The following is a 24464-nucleotide window of genomic DNA, read 5'->3' on the forward strand; positions in this document are numbered from 1 at the left end:
ACAACAGTATAAAGTTGGTTGCAGTTTTTTTCATCTCACCCTGTGCATCTGTCGGCATAACCGACTGATACTATTTTACTTGTTAATGTACAAGTTTATCGAAAAAAGTTTATCGGGTTTTTTTCGACAAACATTCAAAGAGATTTAAAGCTCGGATGACCGTTCCGAGAATTATTGAGATTTCGAAAGTGGAAAAAAGTGAGGCATAATGTCTTCCATTTCAATTAATTAAAAATGCAAACATTTTATAGAGTTTTTCAAAAATAAAATATATATTTGATTTCTATTATTAAAAGGTTAAAATAATTTGAGAAAAAGACTAGAAAAAATTTAGATAACAAAAGAAACGAACTAAAAAAAAATTATTGTATAAATGGAAGTGGTGGAGGACAAGCAAAATTAAAACAACAAAAAAGAAAAACATATTCCCAACTGACTTACTGACATAGTAGGTAGGGGACAAGAGAAAACATGCTATAATTAAAATATAAGACTAAATTACATAAATACTTGTTCAAAAATCATGTTAGTTACATTGGAAGAGGAGACGCAAAGCAAAAATAAGTCCATTTGAGTTACATATTTTGTTGTTTCGCCCCTATCATCCTTATCGTCCTTTATCATCCATATACGTAAATAATGTTAATAGGAAAATTAATTTGGAAAATGCAAAATTAAATTATTATGAAAAGTACGAAAAAAAACACAATGAGTAATTACTAGAGCGCTTTGTTAAATATAAAATATATGTTTAATAAAAAATAATGATAATAATAAATAAATTAAAAAATATTGCCTATATAAATCAAATACAATGTAATCAAGATCCTGTGATTGTTGTTCTTGTTTTAGTAATTCCATTACAAAACATTTTCTCGTTATAGTATACATATATATTTCTTTTAAATATATATGTATATAGTTTCGTAGATTCTTTGTATACTTATTAAATGTCCCTAAAAATAAATATTGCGGTTTTTATAAAAATTTCCAATCTGACTTAAATTAATTTCAGTTAGCTTTTCATTACATTAGGTTTCGTTCTGTTTTTTGTTATAGTTTCTCCATTCCTGTTTGGTGTGTGTTTTTTTCAAATCAAAATATTTTGAAACAATACAAAAGAACGTTTTATTTTTTTGGGAGCAGAAGAGAAGAAGGAGTATAAAATCGCTATACTAATAGCCGACTGCTCCGTTTCCTTTGTTTTCTTTACTTTTTGGTTTATTTTCGATATTTAAGTAACGAAAATATAATTTTCTATTTTATTTGTTGTTGTTTTTCTATTGGACTCAAAATGGGGAAGGGAGGTGGTTTGTTTTTTATTCGTTTTCTTGTATATCGTTATCCGTAGTGCTGTCGTCAACAGTTGTTAGATTACGTTTACCGGATGATTTAGCCAATTCCAAATATTTATCACCATCAAAACGATTGCTCTCATCTTGCAAGTCCTATTGGGAATAAAGAAAACGAAAAAATGTATGGTGAAAGAATATAGCAAATGAGGGTTCAATACAATAAGCGTGACATCAATGTGTGCGTTTCTTTTGCTGAGACAATGACTTGTCTATTTAGCGCGGAGTGTATTGGAACGGCTTAAGGCTTTGATTTTGAAATATTTGACATTGGTATATGGATTGGGGGCAATATTGAAGTGAACATTTTGTGAAACGGCCTTGCATTAAGCTGTAGATTTCAAAGAACAGAATGTAGACGACTAAAAATTGATTTTCAGTATTTTTCAGGAATGGTGTTTTCATTTCGTATCGTCGTACTGAAACAGTCCATATAAAATGATATCCATCTTTTGATAGTTTTGCTATAAACATTATTGCCTACGAAGATGGGATTGTTGTGGTAACAGCTAAACATACAGGGCGAGATAAAAAAAAAACTGCAACAAAGTAAAACAGAATAATATTTACATTTTTGTAAATGTTATTTAATGAAAGCAAAAAATGTTGGAAATAGCATCAAATTTTAGAATAAGTTTAGAGAAAACCAAATTCGGGAGTTCACCACTTTCGGCCAAGCGAAAGCACTTTTTGGAATTTCAATGGCTTTACCCCGAGCTCATTTTTCAACGAGCCATTTTTCGGCCATTGCGACGCGGTTTTCGGTCAAGTCGCTTCTTTATCATTCGGGCTTTGATGCTATTTCCGAAATTTTTTGCTTTCATTGAATAAAATTAAAAAATAAAAAAATTAAAAAAATATGGCGTTTGACTTTGTTGCAGTTTTTTATCTCATCCTGTGGGTGAGCATATTGGACACTTTATGCCTAGGAAAGAAAAACTGGTTTAAACAGAAGTTAATTTACCGATTCGGCCTTTGACTTCCGCCTTTTTGGAAAGAGAATCACACACATTACATGTCTCATTGTTGCACAAAATCCATACTACATAATTTTTCAAATTTAGTAATAAAAAGCAAAAAAGGGTCTTAATCTTACCTTAAACCAATGTTAATGTTAAACACGATCTTGAAAAGTGGATTATTTGTTATGACTAGCATTCTTTTTTTTTTTTTTATTTTGTACGATACAATTATTACAAAATGTCAATTAAGCTCAATTTTAATGGGTTTTGTAATTCACTCTTCTCTCGAATAAATGATGAACATGAACAACATGATGGTGCTAACGGTGGGATTAGTTCGGGGTTAAATAAATGAAAAATGAATGAAACAAACAAAACAAAGAAGTAATGACAATGAATGGTGGTTAATACAAAAATGCTGTTAAGGATTAAATGTGAAGTTGAGGAGCATTTGTTTTGTCATCAACAAATCCCTTTACCATGACCATAACCCACCAATAGCCACATAAAGCACGAGTAAACATTCCAACAAATACACCATTTCATAGCATATGATTAAATGTAGAAAATTAATATTATTACAGATATTTATTTTTTAATTTTAATTTTTTTATTACCAAGTACGACTAAAAGTATTTTTGTAAAATACCCTTCATACAGGTAGGTAGGAGGAGTAGAAGTAATAATAATGGGTATATAATTTTAAAAACTTGTTTCTTTTCATGTTTGTGTTATTTTTGTTTCTAAACTGGCGCACATTACACACCCACGCACACGCCTACTAATTATAAATTACACTTGTTTGTGCCATGAAAAGTATGGAATAATAATAAAATCATTAATAGTAAAGTTCAAGTATTAAAGAATATACATTAGTTTGGTTTTGTTTTGGTTAATAGTATCGATTAAGTACATCATTACATAAATACATACATTTGTTTTTGGTGATATATATATTGTTTGTTTGGTTAACATTTTGGTTTTCTTTTCATTTTTTTTTTTTTGGTATTTTTAATACACTGTGTTTTTTTAAATAAAATAAATAAAAGATCTTGTTACTTTTCATGTGTTGATTCAACTAATAAATTAATCTGTTTCACAGCCAAAACACAGATTATATAAAAATAATTTTGTAGTGTAGTGTATAAAGTAAATAATAACAAAAAAGAGATTCATATTTTCGATTCCTGTGTATCATTCATTGTGTTGTATGCGCCAACGACTTATTATTGCAAATTCATTTAATGTGGCAATGCGATAAACAATGACTAGAGTTGGCAACACTTATACAGACATAGTGTAGCTGTTGATGTATATCCAAAGGTATATCGTCGTATTGTAGATATGACAACATAAAACTATATTTTTAGAAAATATTTTAAACGTTTGTGAATGCCCAGTCACCACCATCAAGTTGTGAACTTTTTTAAAGTTACTCGAAGAAACTACACAGGTGTTCAACACCCGATCAAAAACTAATTAAATTAATGCGAATTCGTTTAACACAAATTTGATGTTTTCATTTGATGAAGGCAATATCAATTCGAATTAGCGATGGCCGTATTATTTAAATTTGGTACTACATTACCAATTGAAGGTTATCAATAAAAAATACGAATTTTATATCCAATGCGAACATGAGATGTCATTTTCGTACATTCTTCTAAAATTAACTTTTCAAATATTCCTTTGAACACCAAAAAAAAGTGGGCATAAGGTGTGTCTGGTTATTTTTCTAGCAGGAATTGTCCAGAAACTTCTTTCTTTTATTCTCTTCTGCAAGGAAAATGCGACAAGCAAACAGGCGGTATTGCTGCATATTAGCAATAAAATAAAAATATGAGAAATAAAAGAAAGATATATTTGATGTGTGCTGCTAATGACGTTTTCTAAAAATGTTGGAAATAGTCTTTTTTTCTAATTGCATATTAATATTTACGTTTTTCACATTTTGCGAAGTTGTTCTCTAAAAACAATTAGTCTTGCTAATTCCAAAAACAAACATTTTCAAATAGAAATCACAAAAATAAATAAACAAACAATAGAAACATCTGACTGAATGTCGATGAATGAGAAGAAGAGTTGCAAGTGATTGCAAGAAGAAATTTGTCCAGCAAGAATTTGCAAACTCTCACTGAATGAACTGTCAACATTTTTCTCTCTCCAAACGCTCTCTTTTGCAGAGCTTTCGGGTTAAGAGATGACTTCCAGTAACAATTTTGTAACAATTGTTACAAATTTTAGGGTAACCAGACACACCTATAGTATAACTAAAGTATTACATACATATACATATGTATTGGTATATTAAATGTTGGTTTTTTTCTGGAAAATCAATTGGTGGTTTAGAAGTGCACATTAAACAAACACAGCGGTTTTAAATACGCAATTGCAAATAAACAATTTACCTCAAAAAACTAAACGATATCTTTGAAAAAAAGAAAAAAAACGTTGCCTTCTTGAATGGAGGCAAATAAATCGATCGTGGCTTCCTTCGTTTTTTTTCTTAGTCACACGTTGAATACGAACGAAATTCATAGCTTAATTTTGGACGAGAATTTTGATTTGAATGAGTGGTGGTGGTATTTGGGCTAGTTTCATTGTCGTTGTTGACAAATGGTGGCGATGTCACGGCAACAATTTGCACATCATCACTGCCATCATCGTCGTCGTCGTTGTTATGATGTTCTTGTTCTTTTGTGTCCCTGACACCATGTTCACTTGCCGTAACCATCTTAAGAGATTCTGAAGATTTACTGTTGCCAGTTTTACTGCTCTCCACCATAATGTCGGATATAATTTTTATTTGTTTATTCAACAACTTTTGGCGAGTAGTATTAACTTCAGGTTGTGGCGGTGCAGTTGATGAAAACTCATTGTTTGAAGTTGTCGTCATTGCAACCGGCGTTGCAGTCATTGGACCGGTGCGAATGGAAACTAATGCCCGATTTAAATGGATATTATTTAAACGGCCACTGCCCCCAGTGAGGGTAGGTGCTGCTGAGGGACTGTTTTGAGTTGGCACAATTGTCGATGTTAGTGGTGGTGGCGGTTCAACACCGGGAGAGGGAGTTTTCATCATGGCTTCATAGCTGCCATCTTCATCGATGCTATAGGTTAAACGACCAAAGAAGCCTTTGCGTTTAATGTTCAAAGGCATATCAGCCACGAAATGATTAAATTTAAATAGACTTGGAATGTTTGGAGTCGCTGGCGCGTTATTTTGTTCAATACATTTCTCGACGATTGGTTCCTGCTGTACCTGTTGTTGTTGTAGTTGCTGATGCACAACTTCATTGTTATTATTGTTGTTCATCATGTTATTTAAATGTTTAAAACTAAAACTGACATTATTATGTACAATATTGTTAGTGACATTGCCGGTTCCTATTTTCGAATCTACTTCATTTATATTATTATCATTGAGAGCGGTAGTGAAGTGGGAGGTGGTGTTGTTGGTGATAGCAACTGCTGATGATGTAGTAGAAGTTGTGGTGTTCGTGGTGGCGGTAGTTGTGGCGTAACTTGAATGTGCGGCAGCATTATTGCAAGCAACACGTAGCGTTAATGATGGACAAGCTTTTAAATTGATATAGGAGGAGTAGGGAGCGGTAGTAGTAGTAGTAGTAATATAAGTAGTGGGATTTGTGATAGCCGAGTTTACATTAGCATTACAAGAAGCAACATGCGTTGTTGTTGTTTTTACCTTATTACGTATTATGGCCGGAAATTTTTCACAGATTCTTTGCCATTCATTTGGCAATGCCCAGGAATGAGGACTCTTAGCATAAAAGAGCAAATGCTCATACTGATGAACGATGCGTGCTAAAAACAAAACAAATTCATAAGAAAAAAAGCAATAGATTTTTTTGTTTTCAATTCCGAAGTATTCAACACTAACAAACTACAAAACAAAAATGTCGATGTTGCATAGGTGGACATGTTTGGAGCGGAGAAGTAAATTGATCAGTACGAATCAATATACACTAAATTTGATAACGATTTTCTCTTTCGAGATTAACTTTTAATGACCCCCACCAACCAACGGAGAGTGTTGCCGGCATCTTAGAGTTCTAATCTATAACAAACTTGTAAATCTTCCAAACTGGAATGGAAATACCAAATAAAAACCAGTAAAGAAAGTCTTAAAGTCGGGCAGGGCCGTCTTTATGATACCCTACACCACTTTGCATATTTAGTAGAGCTTCACAGAATAAATAAAAGTTCTTATGGGGAATTTGTGTGAATTGAATCATACCAACCATGATTATAGTTATAATTTAAAGTCCAAAGGAACTGATATATGGGAGGAATATTCTTCCAGTGATAGCTCATTATATTGTTTACAAGCATACAAAAGCATTTTGGTGAGAATTTTCTTTATATTTGGCTGGAAAACTACAAGTAACTATCGTTAGAGAACTCCAGCATTTAAATGTAAATAAATCTTTTGTGTCTCGTACCATCGCTCGTTGCCGTGATACTGGTAGCGTAGGAAGTGGACGTAAGAAAACAGCGACATCGGCAGAAATGGTTCGAAAAGTAATGAAGCGACTTGATCGAAACCCGCCTCGCATATCGCAATATATTTCATTCGGCAAATATTGAAAAATGAGCTCGGGGTAAAGCCATTGAAATTCCAAAAAGTGGAAGAACTTACACCGCACAGAAAGAAAATAGACATATAAGAGCTAAAGAGTTGCTTCGCTTGGCCGAAAGTGGTGAACTGCCGGATTTGGTTTTCTCCGTCTCCGATGAGAAAATATTCGTTGTCCAGCAGTTTCGAAACAAACAAAATGATCATGTTTCTTGCCAAAGAGGTCAGCTGAAAATGTGCACCTTCGGTTGGCCACCAGAACTCAAGCGATGGTGTGGGCCGCCGCCATAACAGCCAATGGTCGCTCTCAGCTCGTATCAGAATAAATGCCGAATATGCCATGGGCACGCAAACATTTTGGCCGCAGACTTTGAACATTTCAACAGGACTCAGCACCATTGCACTCAGCACGCGCAACCCAAGAAAGGTTACAAAATGAGATTCCTCGCTTCATTTTCAGCGCAAAATGGCCATCAAAATCTGCGGATACCAATCCGTTGGACTATTTTGGCAAGCAAGGTTGGCACTAAAAAATAAGTGTCGATCACCTCAAGCAAGCGCTTCACCGGGAATGGGCCAAAATACCGCAGAGCAACATTCAGGCAGTGTGTGACGGTTTCATTGGCCATTTGAATGCCATAATTCGTGCCAAACGTGACCAACTCGAACAAATCTAAAGTTATTCTAAAATTTGATGCTATTTCCGACATTTTTTGCTTCCATTCAATAAAATTTTAAAAAAATGTAAAAATTATGGCGTTTGACTTTGTTGCAGTTTTTTATCTCACCCTGTATATATGGGGGCTATATATAAATTTTGACCGATTGTCTCAATATTTTAATAGGGTTCGTCCGTGGATCAAACAAATGGTTTGTGCAAATTTTCATCGGGCAATAAATGCGTCCTGTACTTTGTTTACAAAAATACATGGAAAGACGGACGTACGGACATGCATACATCGACTCAGAGTGTGATTCTTTGCAGATCATGAAAAGGAACTATGGGTCTATCTCATTTCTATTTGCCTTTTACAAACAAATGCACAAAAACATAATACCCTGACCACCTTCTGTTGTAGGGTATAAATATTATTTAAGACAAAAATTCTCAAATTATTGTCGTTTAACTTTACGAAAGTGTTGATTGTCCCATGGGTTTCCATGTATAGATTTAGGTTTGCCTTACGATCCCAGAGACAAGTGGAAAGGTAACTAAAATTTGATTGCTATTCATAATCCAGCTAATAAATAAAAATATACATATTTGCGTCATCCGGACAAAAAAACAATTTTGAAATAATAACGACGACATTCCTTGATGTTAGACACATGAGTGAGAAACAAATGGCCACCTATACCTTTGTTAATTATTTATGCCCAACTATAAAAACATTCCAAACAAACATACTTCGAAATTTTCCACAACATACATCTGTGCCGTACTTACTTGTTGTTGCATTGTTGTTGACAGCAGTGCCGACCTCACTCTTTTGACGTACCAACTGTGTCACTGGCGTTGCTGGAGCTTCGGGAGTGGAATCCTTACGCGAAAAATGACTTCTACGTGAACGGGCTAGGCCATTATTTTGTGATGCTGATTTGGCTACAAGAGAGAAATGTGACTCATTAATACCTGTTTTAAGTAGGTTATTTGGTGCATTATGGAGTACTTACATAAATTACTGCTATCAACAAAGACATCATCATCTACATCCTGGTTATTGTTGTTGTTAGCTGCAGACATGTAATTCAGACCAATACCACTGTCCGTTGCCAACGGTGTACCCATAATAAATTGCGGAGCCCCCGTCATTGGTGTTGTTGGTGTGGAAATAGGACTGGTCATAGAACCATCAAAGGCTGCCCCTGCTTCCATAGATGCCAAAAACTCTGCACTGCTGAAATAATCGTCCAACACCAATTTGGCAACCTGTTCAGCAGAAGGAAGTCTAATTACCCACCCTTTGTATTACATTATTCAATTGAATTATTCATTACCCTAACTAAGTCACAGCAGTCTCCGGTGATTTTGATAACATGTTGACCCACGTTACAAGTGAACTTGTATTCACCTAAAGAAGCATCATTTGTTGAATATGAATGCAACAACATTTGCGTATGAGGACGTATCGGTTTACCAGCGACAGCAGCAGTATTGGCCACAGGCGTTGAGCTATTTAAACCGGGAACATTTGCCAATTGTTGTTGGACCATCTGTTGGGATGCCGCAGCAGCAGTCATAAAGTTTTGGGCTGAATTAAAGCTTAAACGATTGGCCAAATTGCTGGCGCCTGGGGTTCGTGTCTGCACCGCCTCGTCTGAGTTTGAAGAGGCCAATGATGAACACGAGCCACCAGCATGGCCACTGCCCATGGCTGGATCCAAACGCACCGGAGAAGCATTACGACGTATGGTGTCTTCAATCAACTGTTTGGCATAGCTATAAGTAGATGCAGTTTAGAATTCATTTCGCAAACAATTCATATTAAATTAAACTTACTTGATTTTATCTTCAGCAGGACCGGTTATCTGTACCAAACGTTCCTTTGCTCCCGGATTCACTTGATAATTTTTATTAAAATGTTATCAGATTAGTTAAAATGCACACCACACAGAGTATGTAATACGATGGGAAATTAAATTAAAGCGGGTTATGAACATGATTTTTAGTTTCAACAACAACAACAAAAAATGAGTTTTAAAGGAAATTTGTATAAGTTAAGAAATTAAAAAAACCGGGTCATTTTTATTAGTCATATAGCTGATATAAATGAATAGATTGCAAAATGTAAAATAACCTTGCAATTTTTTTGTACAAGCTTCTTTTAATGTTAACGCAATTAATGGATGAACATGCAAATAAGATTTTATTTGTTCCAAAATGTGACGTCCCCTTTTTGATTTACTTTTTACGCGGCAGTCACTTAGGATCATACAACACTTTCCTTTATTTATTATACCCTCCACCATAGTATGAAGGGTATATTAAGTTTGTCATTCCGTTTGTAACACCTCAAAATATACATTTTAAACACCACAAATTCTTGATCGGCATAAAATTCCAAGTCGATGTAGCTATGTTCCTCCGTCAGTAGGTTAGGTTATGTAGGTTGATAAAATTTAACTCAAATGTGTATTAAGTCTGCAGGACTTTTGGTATTAAAAATGGGTGATGCAGTCCCACGTTTTGATATCGATCCCATATAATGGCACCTCCCTTTTTCGGTATTTTGGTGATTTAAGCGACATTACTCTCCGGAAATGTTTCAAATTTGGTATTTGAAGTGCGTAATGTATGCTACAGCCTATGACAGAAAATTGTCTGTGCAGGTCCACGTCTTTGTATAGCCCCCACATAACGGTACCTCCCGATATTCAGTATTTTGATGATTTTAGCGACATTATTTACCGGAATTATTTCAAATTTGGTATTTGAAGTTCGTAGCGAGTACTACAGCCTATGACAGAAAATTGTCTGTTCAGGTCCACGTCTTCATATACCCCCCATATAACGTTACCCCCCGATATTCGGTACTTTGATGATTTTAGCGACATTATTCACCGGAAATGTTTCAAATTTGGTATTTGAAGTTCGTAACAGATGCTACAGCCTATGACAGAAAATTGTCTGTGCAAGTCCACGTCTTCATATATCCCCCATAGAACAGCACCTCACCGGAAATGTTTTAAATTTGGTATTTGAAATTTGTAACGGATGATACAGCCTATGTCTGTGCAAGTTCACGTCTTTGTATAGTCCCAATATAACGGTAACTCCCTATATTCGGAATTTGGATGATTTTAGCTACATTTTCACCGAATTGTTTACTCAAGTTTCGCATTTGAATATGGTAATGCTTTATGACAAATTGTAACCTATGCAGGTCCACGTTTTTTAATAGACCCTAATATAATGGCTACATTCGGTATTTTTTAAGTTTTTAACAGGATTTTTAACGTATTTTATTTATTTTTTTTTTTTGTGAAAATTGCCAAAATCGTTCCAAACTTGCAGCTTTTTTTAGTTGTTTGTACCTAAATTAGTTAAATATTAGTGAGTACAAAATGATTTGCATTGTCTTTTGAATATCTTTCTGGATTGTGCTTTAAAATGATTGTGGAAAAATAGACATATATTAAGAACCATATATTTATATTGTCGACATGCAGTAGTATAACCTCCCTCCCTCAATGTTCTACATGAAAAATTAATAAATAAAAATAAAATGAAAAACAAAAAAACTTAATCTTTGCCATGCCAATGAAGATGAAAAAGCAAAACAAGGCTGTTAAACAGATGAAATTAGAACCATGTATTATTGTAGTTTACCTCTTTGGAATGATATGATTGTTTCACTGAGTTCCTCAATCATATGGACACGACGACCTTTGATACCCATTACTTAAGTAGGGGTTTTTATATAAATATCAACAAGTAAGAGGTTTGGGTAAGGCGAAATGGACGTAGTTTTTAAGAAAAAATAAATTATAAAAATGTTTAGAAAAAAACTTGGGAAACACGTTTAGAAAATTATCGGTAGGTATTGTTTTTTCGCTTTCCAGTACTCAAACTGGAAGCAAACACTCTTTTCTTTTGCATTAAAATGGAAAGTGAGACTATACCTTTGCCTGAATCAGCATTCCGTATCACAACCTCATCCTTGCAATAGGTTTTGCCAGGGATTTTAGTAGGCTTTGGAAATTTTCCAGAATTACGAATAACTTCACCCGGTCCCAATAGCAAATGTTGTTGATTAGCCGAACCCACAGAAGCAATGGCAGCGGCAGCAGCAGCATTTCCAGCATTCATACCACCAAATGTGGGGGAGGTGCTTAAAAATGCCGTTTGTGTTGGATCAACATGATTCTGGACATCATTTAACTGAAAGGAAGAAAATGTATTAAAAGCCACATAATTGACATGTTCGTTTGTAGTCTGCTGCTACTTACCTCAGCATTTGTTGCCTGCTTAGTTTTGTAATAGCTATTAATACCAGTATCTTCCCATCCTTTGGCTCTCAACTCAATCAATTCAAGCAAATTAAGACGTGTCATTATATTTAAGCGTTCGTCCTGCGAAGCATTACGAAATACCACAAATGCTCTATCTAAGGTATCCTTTGAGACCGTCTCCAATTGTGGTCCATGTATGCGAAGATTTTGCACCAACGTGGCCATCGGCTCTGTATTGTTAATTCCGTTTTGCAATGAAATTGCCACATTCTCGATTAGTTGCATTAGCTCTTCGATCAGCATTAAATTGTTCTTCAAAGAGGAGCGTGACTGTGACTTTAAGGGCCGTGGAGCCTCAACATTTTTAACGGAACGTCCAAGATGTGCCATTGTAAAGTCTATTGTTGCTTCAATTTATTATAATTTGTATCAGGTTGCAGGTAGTACACACAACAATGCTGTCGTTTTATCTATCAGTCACAAGGGGTTTTGTTTTGGTTAAATTAAAATTACCCAAATTATGGAGGATTTGAGTATCGATCGCTTCAAGTATGAAATCGTAGTAAAAAAGACAGACAAAACTGTTTCTTTGGTTAATCGTTCGCACCTCCCCCTGCAAAAACAAAGAGAGAGAGAGAGGACACATTATATTTATGTAAGCCGAAATATTCATATGTACAGGGTGAGATAAAAAAACTGCAACAAAGTCAAACGCCATAATTTTTACATTTTTATTGAATAAAAGCAAAAAAATGTCGGTAACAGCATCAAATTTAAGAAAAACTTTAGATTTGTTCGAATTGGTCACCCTTGTCTCGAATTATGGCCTTCAACGGCCAATAAAACCGTCACCCGCTGCCCGAATGTTGCGCTGCGGTATTTTGGCCCATTCCCGGGTAAAGTGCTTGCTCGAGGTGATCGACACTTTGGTATTTTTTAGTGCCAACCTTGCTTTCCAAAATACTCCAGACACAATAGTCCAACGGATTAGTATGCGGAGATTTTGGTGGCCATTGTACGCTCTGGAAATGAAGCGAGGAACCTCATTTTGTAACCATTCTTGGGTGGCGCGTGCTGAGTCCTGTTGGAATGTCCAAGGTCTTCGGCCAAAATGTTTGCGTCCAAGGCTTTAATACACTCTCCAGAATATTTTCGCGATAATATTCAGCATTTATTCTGATGGATGGTGGATTAATAAGAGCGGAGAGCGACCATAGGCTGTTATGGCGGCCCACATTACCTTGGTCGGCGCTTGAGTTCTGGTGGCCAATCGAAGGTACACATTTTCAGCTGACCTCTTTGACAAGTAAACACGATCATTTTGTTTGTTTACAAACTTCTGGACAACGAATGTTTTCTCTTTGGAGACGGAGAAAACCTAATTTGGCAGTTCACCTCTTTCAGCAAAGCGAAGCAAATCTTTAGCTCGTTTGAGTCTATTTTCTTTCTGTTGCTGTGTGAGTTGTTGCACTTTTTGGAATTTCAATGGCTTTACCCCGAACTCATTTTTCAATATTTGTTGAATGGAATATTGCGATATGTTCGACCACTGCGACGCGGGTTATGATCAAGTCGCTTCTTTACTTTCCGAACCATCTCTACTGATGTTGCTGTTTTCTGCCGTCCACTTTCTTGACGTCGGACTACGCTACCAGTATCACGGTAACGAGCGATGGTATGAGACACAAAAGATTTATTCACATTTAAATGCTGGAGTGCTCTAACGATAGTCACTTGTGGCTTTCCACCCAAACATAAAGAAATAACGCTTCAATTCCATCACGAATAACTTTTTTTCTGAAAAATTCTCACTAAAATGCTTCCGTACGCTTGTAAACAATATAATGAGCTGTCACTGGAATAATTTTTACAGCTGTCGGACGAGTGGTTTAAAAATGACAGCAGTCTGAAGTTAGTTGCAGTTTTTCATCTCACACTGTATATATGCATCAAGTTTCCATAAAAAAGATTCACCTAATTCAACATTTCGAATGTTTTTTTTTCTCAAATTTAGCACCTATTTCTATAGGATAGCAACGACATTTTGATAAAAAATGTACTTCCTCAGAGTGTAAGTAGTTAGTAGCACTGAAGAGAGGTAGAAATAGACTAAATCATCTCAATATTGTAATTGAAACGACATTTCATTATCTGAATGTTATGTCAACTTCTACTATGATGGAGATGAGGATGTCCTCTCTTTATTTATTTGCCATATCGGTATGTGTATAACAAAATTTTATCGGAACGTACTATTCGCATTTTTGATAAGATTTATCACTAAACACACAAAACACAGCGGAGGAGATGTTCCTATTAGAATCATCTTTAAGATATTGAAATAGTTAAGCAACGCCTTCACTGTTTGAGGAGATAGAACCTTTTAATAATTGTGTTCGATTCATATAAATTTTTATTTTTGTTTCAGAGCAGCTGGCTGTGATAGAGCTAGAAAGTAAAATTTGGTATGAGAATCAAGGTTGGAAAGTAATTTTGATATATGGTGGTGGTTTTGGACTAAGAATGCGAACTGTACTAAAAGAATCTAAATTTGGAACAGTTTGCTTGGGGTCCCTGCTTGTTGTAGGTTTCTGATAAAGATAGAGCTAGAACGTAAAATTTGGTATGGGAATCATGGTTGGAAAGTAACTTTGATATATGAAGGTGGTTTTGGACTAAGGGTGCGAACTGTACTAAAAGAATCTAAATTTGGAACAGTTTGTTTGGGGTCCCTGCTTGTGGTATGTTTTGGAAATGCGATGGGCTGGAATCCTCAATTTTGATATTGAGGTCCCTGTTGGTATCAGGAATTGTGATATGAAGGAGTATTTGGAATTGTGTAATTTTACGATATCTACAAAATAGTTCTAATTTTAGATCATTATTGGTGTTTAGAATGGAAAGATGTAGATTGTTTTGGATATGCCTACTCAATATAACTAAATTTAGTATTGGGAATGGAGCAGAAATTTGTTGGTTTCTAGGGTTTACATATTGGAGACGTTGAAGACTAATATTTTCCTCGGTAAGCTTCAAAATAAACGATTTTGGATATATTTTTTGGTGTAAAATTAAAAGTCTTCCTATTATTACTAACGAAAAAGGAAAAACTTGAATAATATATAAACACTTGGAGGATCAAACTGAACAAATTGTGCATTTTGGACAATGGTTCGAAAAATAAAGAAGCGACTTGACCGAAACCCACGTCGCAGTGGCCGAAACATGGGTCGTGAGCTGAACATATCGCAATATTCCATTCAGCAAATATTGAAAAATCAGCCATTGAAATTCGGAAATGTGCAAGAACTTCCACCGCAACAGAAAGAACATAGACTCAAAAGAGCTAAAGAGTGGTTTCGCTTGGCCGAAAGTAGTGAACTACCGAATTTGGTTTCTCCGTCTCCAATGAGAAAACATTCGTTGTCCAGCAGTTTGTAAACAAACAAAATGGTCGTGTTTACTTGCCAAAGAGGTCAGCTGAAAATGTGCACCTCCTGTTGGCCACCAGAAGCGCCGGCCATGGTGATGGTGTGGGCCGACATAACAGCCAATGGCCGCTCTTCGCTCGTATTAATCGATCGTGGCCACACAAATCCGTTGGACTATTGTGTCTGGAGTATTTTGGACAGGAAGGTTGGCACTAAAAAATACCAAAGTGTTGATCACCTCAAGCAAGCGGGAATGGGCCAAAATACCGCAGAGCAACATTCGGGCAGCGTGTGACGGTTTTGGCCGTTTGAAGGTGACCAATTCGAACAAATCTAAAGTCATTCTAAAATTTGACGCTATTTCCGACATTTTTTGCTTTCATTCAATACAATTTAAAAAAAATGTCAAAATTATGTATTTAGTCTTTGCTGCAGTTGTTTTATCTCACCCTGTAAATTAAATAAATTGGTAGAAATAAATGAGTCACCAAAAACTGATCAAAATTTTAATTTTTGCACATGCACAATTTCGTTTCGATCGAAATTCGTTAGATATCGAATGCGAGGTATAGACCACATTATACTACTTTGTTTTGAGAATTTTGCTTTTTCCATTTTTTGACAATTAATCTTAGTTCCAAAATTTATACCTAAATTCATGTGATGATTGTTCCCGTTCCTTTTTTCTTCTTTATTGTAAATTCCTTACCGCCCATTCGTGGTTCACGTACAATTCCAATTAGAAGCTACAATTAGATCATCAGAACAGAACTAAAACAGTGGGTAAACAACTTCAACTTTGTTGGTTTTAAACACCTCATACCATTTTCCAATTAGAATTAAATTTTCTGCATTGCAATGGGGAAATGTGTCTTTCTGTTTTTTGTCAAGATTCTAATAGGATTTTCATAATTCAACATAACCGTTATGCGGGAAATCTTCACATGTTTCATCTATGAAATAAATGAAAATTTTCATTCCAACGTGCAGACTTCTTGCTCTGTTGACTGAAATTAGACACGTTTTGTTTCAAATAAACAGCAATAATACGCTTTGCATTTAGCAGAAAATTATCTTTGAGAGCCGAAAAACGATTTACAAGAATAACACACTACACTGCATACGTATGTACTACGTACGTACATATATCCAAAGATGGAAATAGAAAAAATAACTCACAAAAATATTGCAAACTGCGCACTTTTTTCTATGGATGTTCCGTCTTTAACAATCTACTTGGTTAAAAAATATAAAAATTAGTATTCAATTTGTTAAAACAAATATTAGTAGTTAAATATTTCAATGCAAACCCTTAAAAGGAACCAAGTTAATATCCATCAACCTCAACTCGCTATTTGGGCGGCGACAAAAAATGCTGCCTTTCGTTGTTGTTGTTGTTTAACTTTTTTGTGTGCAGTAAATTCAATTTTCTATTTTTCTTTTTTAAATATGTATTGTTTTTAGCCTCGTCACACTTTGCCCACCAAATTGTCTGACGAACACACTGAAAACATCATAGACAGACAGACAGACAAATAAGCAAAGTGAAAAAAGAAAGACAACGCAACATATTATGTTTGCCTCGCCCTCATACTTTTCCGCCCTTCCAAAACAAAAATTGAATTGAATCATTTGTCGAGAATAGCAACAAACACATTTACAACCGACGACAAGCAATCACCATACCATCCATACTCGCTCAGCTGGCAGCTCTGCAAACAGAACTATTAACCAAAAAAAATCATTCACAAAATTCTCACACAACTGATTTTTTCGGAGACTTCTCCAGGCGTTTTCAAACCATTCCTAACAAATTTCTATACATAATTCGGTTTTCCACATCGAGCCCATTGTTTGGCAGCAGAATTAAAGTTGGAATTTAACGTGAAACTTACCAGAATTTTTTTAGCAAAATTAATTTCACTTGCGAACAGAAAAAATCGACGAACGCAGACAATCCAAAGTAGAGATGACAAACTATCGATGGAATCGATATTTCAATTCTTGTGTCAATATCGATTAATACTTTGGAGAGCCGAACAAATATCGTACCCAGAGTACAATAACAGGAGGTACAATAAGTCTACATGGTTGAAGAATACATGTAGTCGCATCGACACAGCTGCTGGGACAATGAAATGTCAAATCGATTTTGAAATTGAAAAAGGTTGAATGAAAAATTATTGAAATTTGTAAAAATTATTGAAATTCATATTATAACAATCACCGATTTGTGTCGTATAGGAAAACATTAAAAAATATACTTATTTTTGATAAAATATTTAAAAATTTTGACATAAAAGTGTTCCCAAGCGTTGATGCATCTACCTATATTCTTCTACCATGATAAGTCTAACAGCATTATGCTATGTTCTCATTGCACTTTTAATCACGTTGTTCGCTCTCAGAATTTGGTACACGAATTAACTCGTTCATACGGCACGATTCGTAATTCATGCTAAAATAATTCCTTTCTTCAAAAATTTTGTTTGTTGATTTTAATGGGAATTTATACGAAAATACATGCAATTCTCTCTTATATGATAGAAGAAATTCTTGTTTTTCTCCCAAAGACTTATTATATCATTAATTTAACAATTTTCATTCATGTTTTCAACTTTTTGTGTAAATGTTGACATTTTAATAATATTTTTGTATTTTTCTATTTTTAAATTCTGCTAAAGAGACACTTGTCAAATATTTTTTCTGCCGATATAGATATCTTGAAAATATTGCCTCTTTTGTTTGCAGTTTTCTGTGGAACAAAATTCAAACCTAGGATGAGAGACAAAACAACAATAAGTTAGAGCTATCAGCTGATTACAATTTATTTCAAAATGCGCCCACCTTCTGCCAATTTTGTGTATTTATTGTTTTGAAAAATAAAAACAAAATATTTCCAAAATTAATGATTGAAAGAAACACGCAGTGCGGTTGCGCATTAAAACTATTCGCCAGTTTTGCTATAGAATTGAAAGATCAAACTGTTTAGATCATATTTTTGAAAAAAATCTACCATAGATTAATACATCCATACAAAGTATTGTAAAATGGTGGGAAAGTTGGCGTTTTTTGTTCTCAACTTCGATTTTTAAGTAGATATGTCAAATATATGTTTATTTTTTGGTGACCGATTCAGTGAAAACAAATACAAAGTTTGAATATGTTTTTAAATATCAAAGAAAACTATATGAAATAATTCCACCTTCAGACTTCTACCAAAATCGTTGCATATGCGTACAATTAATTCACCCCAAATGACCTTGATGATTGACCTTGGTTAAATTCTCAATATTTAAAAACAAAGTCATTTTCCGATAAAAAAAAAGAAGTAACAAATGAAAACCAAATAGAAAGTATAAGTTTATTTATAAGAAACCAAAAAATACATGTTCCCTTTTGGTCGAATCAGTTTTAAAATATTATTAAGAGAAATAATGCGAGGCTAATTATTACACTTTTATTTATTCATTCTACCTTGCCCGCTTCTGTTTTAGGGAAAGTGTAGATTTACTGTTCCCTTGTTAGAATTGACATATTGCTTAGCCGTTTAAACTCATCCTAAAATCGACTTGGAGATCCCTACGCACCTGAAAAAACAATTTGAGAGGAAGACCAATAAAAAGTTAATATGTCCGGGAAAAAGGTTAATTCGGAAGCGGCAGAAGATGATATTGGTCCGAAGGTGTCCTTCCTAGATTGGAAAATGAAAAAAGAGAAGGAAGCCGCAGCGAACAATCCACCAGACAACACCAGAAATAAAGCTGTTAGATCTAAAAAACTTTCTGCCCCTCCACCACCCCCACCATTAATTGCTGGTAATATGTACAACAATAATAATCCGCAAATGAATATGAAACGATGGAACTATTCTCAAAATAACAGTAACATGAATATGAACTTCAATAATAATTTCGATTTTGGTAATAGTGGTATGAATTTCAATAACAATAACAACAATTTTGGCAATGATAGCATAAATTTCAATGGAAACAATGGTTACAATAGGTCAATGAATTTCAATGGAAACAACTTCGGTTTTAATTGTTTGAATAATGCAACGAACTTCAATGGCAACCAATTTGGAAATAATTTTAATTCGGGCAATTTCAATGGAGGAAACAATTTCAATGGCCAATTTAACAATGGTATGAATATGAATTTTTCCTGTAATAACTCTTGGGATTTTCTAAACAGTGGAAATAGTTTTAATGCACAAGGTGGTTTCAATAGACAGAACGGAAACAGACCCAATGGATCCGACATGCCAAGGAATACTAATTCATCCGATTCCTTTTTCAAAACTGACACCTTATTTAGACAAAGAGATATGATTAAAGAAACTATTCAAATGAATCCGTTTCGTTACAATCCTAGAGCTAAGAGGCTACTTGATGAACTTCAAAGGGCTGTAACAGCACCAGCAACGGGCAAAAATAAACCCAAGGCTGCAAAGAAGGAAATTGATGTGAAAAAATCAACTGCTTTCACAGAAGATTCGGATATAAAAACGGAACCTGAAGTATACGTCCGAAATCCACGCTATGAACCAAATAAGCCCTACATACCACTGCCAAAGCCTCCGGATGTAAACGCTAGCTCTCCCTCAGAACGTAAACAAATGTGGAAAGAGTACAACCAAGCAGTCAAGCCATACAAAAATAGAGAATTTTATAATGCCAAACGTGTTGTCCAGAGATTGGGTAAGAAAGATCCAAGCGAATTAGAAGAAAAAGATCGCCTCCGTTTGGAGGCAGCCAGGGAGAAAATGGCTGCTTACAAGAAGAAGCTTGAAGAAAAGTATGGTCAGAATCACACGAAATCAACAATTTTAAACACATCAGCTCCTAACGAAACTGCAAGCCACGTGCCGTATGCAAACTATGGCAATTTCGGAAATATTGGTGACGCGCCGGTAGAGTCGAAAAGCAAGATTGAAACTAATAATACATGGGGAAGAAAAATATTAGGCGGTGGAACAAAATATCCCTATTTCGTCTCTGGTGGAGTAATGACTTCTGTAGCATCAACTAACGATCGTGTATCTACGTAAACAATTTTATTTTCAGAATGAATTAACAAATAAAGAAAAATTAATTGGAAACTTTGTTTCTTCTTCTGCTCGAGTTTTTAGTGTTATTTACCGGTTCGGGTTCTCCCAACACTTCACGTCTTTTTTGTTTGCCCCTTAAAATGGCCGACTTAAAGAGTTCACAATAGAGTTCCACAGATGCGGGGGAATCATCATTACCGGGCACAGGATAAGTAATCAAATTTGGATTGCAATTTGTGTCCACAATGCCTACAGTTGGAATGGCCATTTTTGCACAATCTCTCACAGCCGTATGTTGGCTTAGAACATTATTTTGCGTATTCAGAAATATGCATAGATCTGGTAGGCGAGTCACTGCACCAAATTGTACGTTGGAATTGGTGAAGATACCACCGCGCCAAAATCTTGTATGTGAAAACTCTCCAGCCTCCATTGCCTTCTTCTCAACCAGGTGGGCATTCAGTGCATTACGATTGAAGAAACAGATAATGCCATCACGGAAAGCAATATGCGCTGTAAAGTTCAGAGCATCTCTCAAGTGAGCCGCTGTTTTATCCAAATCGAATATTAGGTGTCCCAAACGGCTGCCGTAGATATAAGGTCGCATGCGATCATCCAGTGAGCCTTCCTTGTGGCCATAGTGTACACGGGCATTGAACAGATCCCGAACTGTAAATAAATTGTGCACCTGAAAGTAATCGGGGTGTTCCAAAATACGTTGTTCAATGACGGAAATTTCTTCGGGTTCGTTGGCAGCGTTCACAGTAGTTGCGGTCGCAGCCGCAGTTGATTGCGTGCGGATCTGTCTCAAAAGGGCCAGTCTGCCTAAAAAGATAATATATTTTGTTAGTAACATTATTTGGAATACTATTTTATTCATGTCATACCATTTTTCAAACAATTCATCAACATTTTGACACTTTTCACGGAAACCAGACCCTCGTTCTTTTGTATTATTCAATCTAGAGAGGTAAGAATTCCGATTGCTGTTTAATTTTAAGTAAGAAATCGATATGGTCGGGAAATCGATAACATTTCTGCTCCGTTTTACGGTAGTCACGTTAAGTGCTCGTAGACGATCAAAATGCATGACATCAAAATCGTGTACGAGTGCATGAAGCTTTCTCGGTTCATGCCATGGTAGAAGAATATAGGTAGATGCATCAACGCTTGGGAACTTTGGTATGTCAAAAATTTTTAAATGTTTTATCAAAAATAAGTATATTTTCTATATGTTTTTTAGTCGCAATTCTTGTTCTGTAAATATTTAAAATGATGTATAAATTGTATATATAACACCTGCAATTTAATATAATAATAATGTATACAAAATACACAAAATTGGCAGATGTTGGATTCACTCAGAAAAAATTTGTAATCAGTTGATGGCTCTAGCATACCTTCTTATTGTACCATAGCTATAACCAATTTTTCTATGTGTTGAGTTGGTTACTTGGTTTATTGTGTTACGGTTATTCGGAGAAGAACTGCAAGGCTGGCTGGTCAAGTCTTGTTTTGGTCAGTCGTGACAATTGAAACAATTGGATTTTAGGGAAACTAGTGAAGACTAAAACTTAAAAATTAGTGGTTTGATGTAGGGCAATACTAACAATTCCACCTCGAAATTAAGAAAAGGCCTGAAATGTCTGAAGTTAATTGGGATCCGCCAACAGCCTCATCAAATTCCACCAATTCCACGATCTATTTTGATGCTGAAAATGAAGCAGATTCAGATCAAGCTGAAGTCAGTTGCAGCACTACAGTTACAGATAATTTCAATGGACATGAAACGACGAAAAATTTAACTGCAGACGATGATGGAACACATTTCATGCCAATGGCCAGCGTTTGCAAGACGATGACAGCAACAACACTAACGGATGAGGAGGCATCGGTCGATAAACCACAAAGTGCAACAACAGCATCATCGTCCAGACCCCTGGCAAAAGCCTTGGACCTACATGAAAGTGTGGACACAGAGGTGAACATTATGTCACACGATCCCACATGGAAGGGCCAAAAGAAGCATATTTTCATTCTGAGTGAGGCTGGAAAACCCATATACTCATTGCATGGAAACGAGGATAAGTTAGCCATATTATTTGGTATAATACAGGCCTTGGTTAGTTTCGTTGAGAATAGCCAAGATGTCATAACATCAATAAAAGCCAGGGGCATACAATTTGTGTTTATGGTCAAGAGCAATTTGATTTTTGTGGCGGCATCAAGGACACATTTAAGTGTTGCCCAATTGCAAATGCAGTTAAAGTAAGTTCAACCGACAGTCATAGAACCCATGTGATTTCCATCACAGCCGACCACTAACTTTTGCATATCTTTCCAGCGATGCTCACAATCAAATAATATCCACACTCACTTATAGCCAATTGACGAAAATCTTCAATCAACGTAAAAATTTCGACTTGCGACGCCTGCTCGAGGGCAGTGAGCGACTAATCAACAATTTGCTTCTCAACGATAGTAGTGGCAAAAAGATTTCGAATAATGTGTTTGCATTTCTCACCAATTCAATACGAATTTTGCCGCTACAGTCCTCGGTAAGGACCTCCATATCACAGGCTATCAAAGAAAATTGTTCTAAAATTAAAAATTTAGTATTTGCTATATTGCTAGCTCAGAATAGATTAGTATCCTTAGTTCAAATGAAGAAATATTCAATACATCCGGCGGATTTAAGGTACGTTTCCCTCAAATATTTCTCCCGGTTGCTTTATTCAAAATTTATTTCTATTCCAGGCTGATTGTAAATTTAATTGAATGCTCGGAATCATTTAAACCTTCAGAGAATTGGACACCCATCTGTTTGCCCAAGTTCGATATGAATGGCTATTTGCATGCACACGTCTCCTATTTAGAAGAAAACTCGCCAGCTTGTCTTCTGCTGCTTTCCGTGGATCGTGATGCATTTTTTGTTTTGTCCGAGGCCAAGCAGGCGATAACTGAAAAACTCAAACGTTCACAATGTATTGAAGCAATCAATGAAGCTGTAATGCAGACCACGAGAGGAAAACAACAACTAAACTCGATTGGTATTCCCGAATTGAGGCATTTCTTGTACAAACCCAAATCGGCAGCCCAGATTCTTTGCTCAGAAATTGTTGCTCCCTATACGAATCTGTTGGACTTCGAACGTTTAGAATCTTTGTACTGTGATCTATTGGAACGCATACGTAACAGTAAACGCCCCCTCAAACTGATACTGGAGACTAGAAGCAATGAAGTGGCATTGGCTTGGTCTACGGAATACTATGAGTTATTCGTTGTCTTTGATCCGCTAACACAGAAAAGTTCCGTCACCAAAGATGTGGACAAGTTAATCAAGTGGATAGAAAAAGAGTACGATACATACTTCATACGTACACATCCAACGTTTTGATGATAACAAATGGAAATTTTAAAGAAATTTATTTAGTATTTAGTTGAAAACAAAAAAGGAAAAAGTGGAAAAAGCTGAAGTTGAATGAAACGCAACCATAAGTATTCTTGTAAACGATAAACAAATTGTGATCTAAACTATTAAAAAAACGACGAAATACTATTGTTCAACATTAAAAATTAATGCTACTCTACAGAGAGGTAAGTGCATTTTGCATATATCGTAGCATAGTCAACAAATCAAATCGGGGGGTTTGCATAATTGCTTAACTATTCGTTGCATCTATTGTTGGGTGCAAATATAGTTGTTATTTTTCTTTAGTTTCTCATTCGAGTCTTGTTTCCAAAACACTTTCAACCCAACTGTATGTAAGAAATATTCTCAAATTGTAAAGATGTAAGTAGTTATTCTAAATAAATAAAATGTACAAAACACTGTTTTTGGCTAATTTATATTTTACAAAGGAGGATTATTAATCAATTATTTTTACATGGGCATGTCGCTAGCTTTTAACTTGTTATTTCTTGATCACAAAAAAGTCGACAAATAAGTAGTTATATTTTGTAGTAGCCAAAGAATAGCTTATTACTTCTCGACCTACTCGTGTGAATTTTAAGGGTAGACCTCATGTTAAAATAATAGGTTAGTAATCCAAATTGTAATGAGTTTTTTGATGGGGGCTTGAGCGAAAAGTAAAAGAAGTTTTACAAATACAGGGT

At 35.3% G+C, this 24464-nt stretch overlaps 4 protein-coding genes across 8 annotated transcripts in view; 2 read left to right on the forward strand and 2 right to left on the reverse strand.

Moving 5' to 3' along the window:
* Positions 1-243: 243 nt before the first annotated feature.
* LOC101895660 (KH domain protein) lies at positions 244-17307 on the reverse strand. Of its 5 annotated transcripts, XM_020036457.2 has the most exons (11): positions 17191-17307; positions 11862-12477; positions 11535-11793; positions 11242-11313; positions 9412-9472; positions 9050-9351; positions 8910-8983; positions 8586-8841; positions 8359-8514; positions 6021-6139; positions 244-1448 (listed from the first exon to the last, which is right to left on the reverse strand). In XM_020036457.2, exons 2-11 carry the CDS (start codon positions 12252-12254, stop codon positions 1320-1322), a joined length of 1821 nt encoding a protein of 606 aa, XP_019892016.1. In that variant the 5' UTR covers positions 12255-12477; positions 17191-17307; the 3' UTR covers positions 244-1319. The 5 variants fall into 5 exon arrangements, with proteins under 5 accessions (XP_019892016.1, XP_005182700.1, XP_058977243.1 ...); XM_005182643.4 differs by having other exon boundaries at positions 8910-9351; XM_059121260.1 differs by lacking the exon at positions 17191-17307 and adding an exon at positions 13839-13859 and having other exon boundaries at positions 8910-9351.
* A 1619-nt stretch (positions 17308-18926) lies between these two features.
* On the forward strand, positions 18927-20348 carry LOC101896992 (GATA zinc finger domain-containing protein 4). The gene has a single exon (XM_005182651.1). The coding sequence runs from the start codon at positions 18927-18929 to the stop codon at positions 20346-20348; it is 1422 nt and encodes a 473-aa protein (XP_005182708.1).
* The window catches only part of LOC101895478 (small ribosomal subunit protein uS2m), a 36162-nt gene continuing 32035 nt past the window's right edge, over positions 20338-24464 (reverse strand). The window contains exons 2-3 of the mRNA XM_005182642.3: positions 21236-21310; positions 20338-21173 (exon numbers count right to left, since the gene is read on the reverse strand). Coding sequence (XP_005182699.1) covers positions 20389-21173; positions 21236-21260 — 810 coding nt within the window. The 5' untranslated portion in view covers positions 21261-21310 and the 3' untranslated portion in view covers positions 20338-20388. The remainder of the gene's footprint in view (positions 21174-21235; positions 21311-24464) is intronic.
* LOC101895309 (vacuolar fusion protein MON1 homolog A) lies at positions 21807-24193 on the forward strand. The gene is made up of 3 exons (XM_005182641.4): positions 21807-22616; positions 22693-23046; positions 23106-24193. Exons 1-3 carry the CDS (start codon positions 21991-21993, stop codon positions 23743-23745), a joined length of 1620 nt encoding a protein of 539 aa, XP_005182698.1. The 5' UTR covers positions 21807-21990; the 3' UTR covers positions 23746-24193.

This window comes from Musca domestica, unplaced genomic scaffold (genome assembly GCF_030504385.1).
Source record: "Musca domestica strain aabys unplaced genomic scaffold, Musca_domestica.polishedcontigs.V.1.1 19, whole genome shotgun sequence".
In the NCBI taxonomy this organism is placed as follows: domain Eukaryota; kingdom Metazoa; phylum Arthropoda; class Insecta; order Diptera; family Muscidae; genus Musca; species Musca domestica.

Excerpts from the sequence above, each read along its gene's own strand:
- LOC101895660 (XM_005182643.4), bottom strand. The coding sequence starts at position 12,254 with ATGGCACATCTTGGACGTTCCGTTAAAAATGTTGAGGCTCCACGGCCC. Across the intron at positions 11,794-11,861 it reads AGCAGGCAACAAATGCTGAG|TTAAATGATGTCCAGAATCA; the intron begins GTAAGTAGCAGC and ends TCTTCCTTTCAG. Across the intron at positions 1,449-6,020 it reads CGGCCATAATACGTAATAAG|GACTTGCAAGATGAGAGCAA; the intron begins GTAAAAACAACA and ends TATTCCCAATAG.
- LOC101896992 (XM_005182651.1), top strand. The coding sequence starts at position 18,927 with ATGTCCGGGAAAAAGGTTAATTCGGAAGCGGCAGAAGATGATATTGGT.
- LOC101895309 (XM_005182641.4), top strand. The coding sequence starts at position 21,991 with ATGTCTGAAGTTAATTGGGATCCGCCAACAGCCTCATCAAATTCCACC. Across the intron at positions 22,617-22,692 it reads CAATTGCAAATGCAGTTAAA|CGATGCTCACAATCAAATAA; the intron begins GTAAGTTCAACC and ends ATATCTTTCCAG. Across the intron at positions 23,047-23,105 it reads ATACATCCGGCGGATTTAAG|GCTGATTGTAAATTTAATTG; the intron begins GTACGTTTCCCT and ends TTTCTATTCCAG.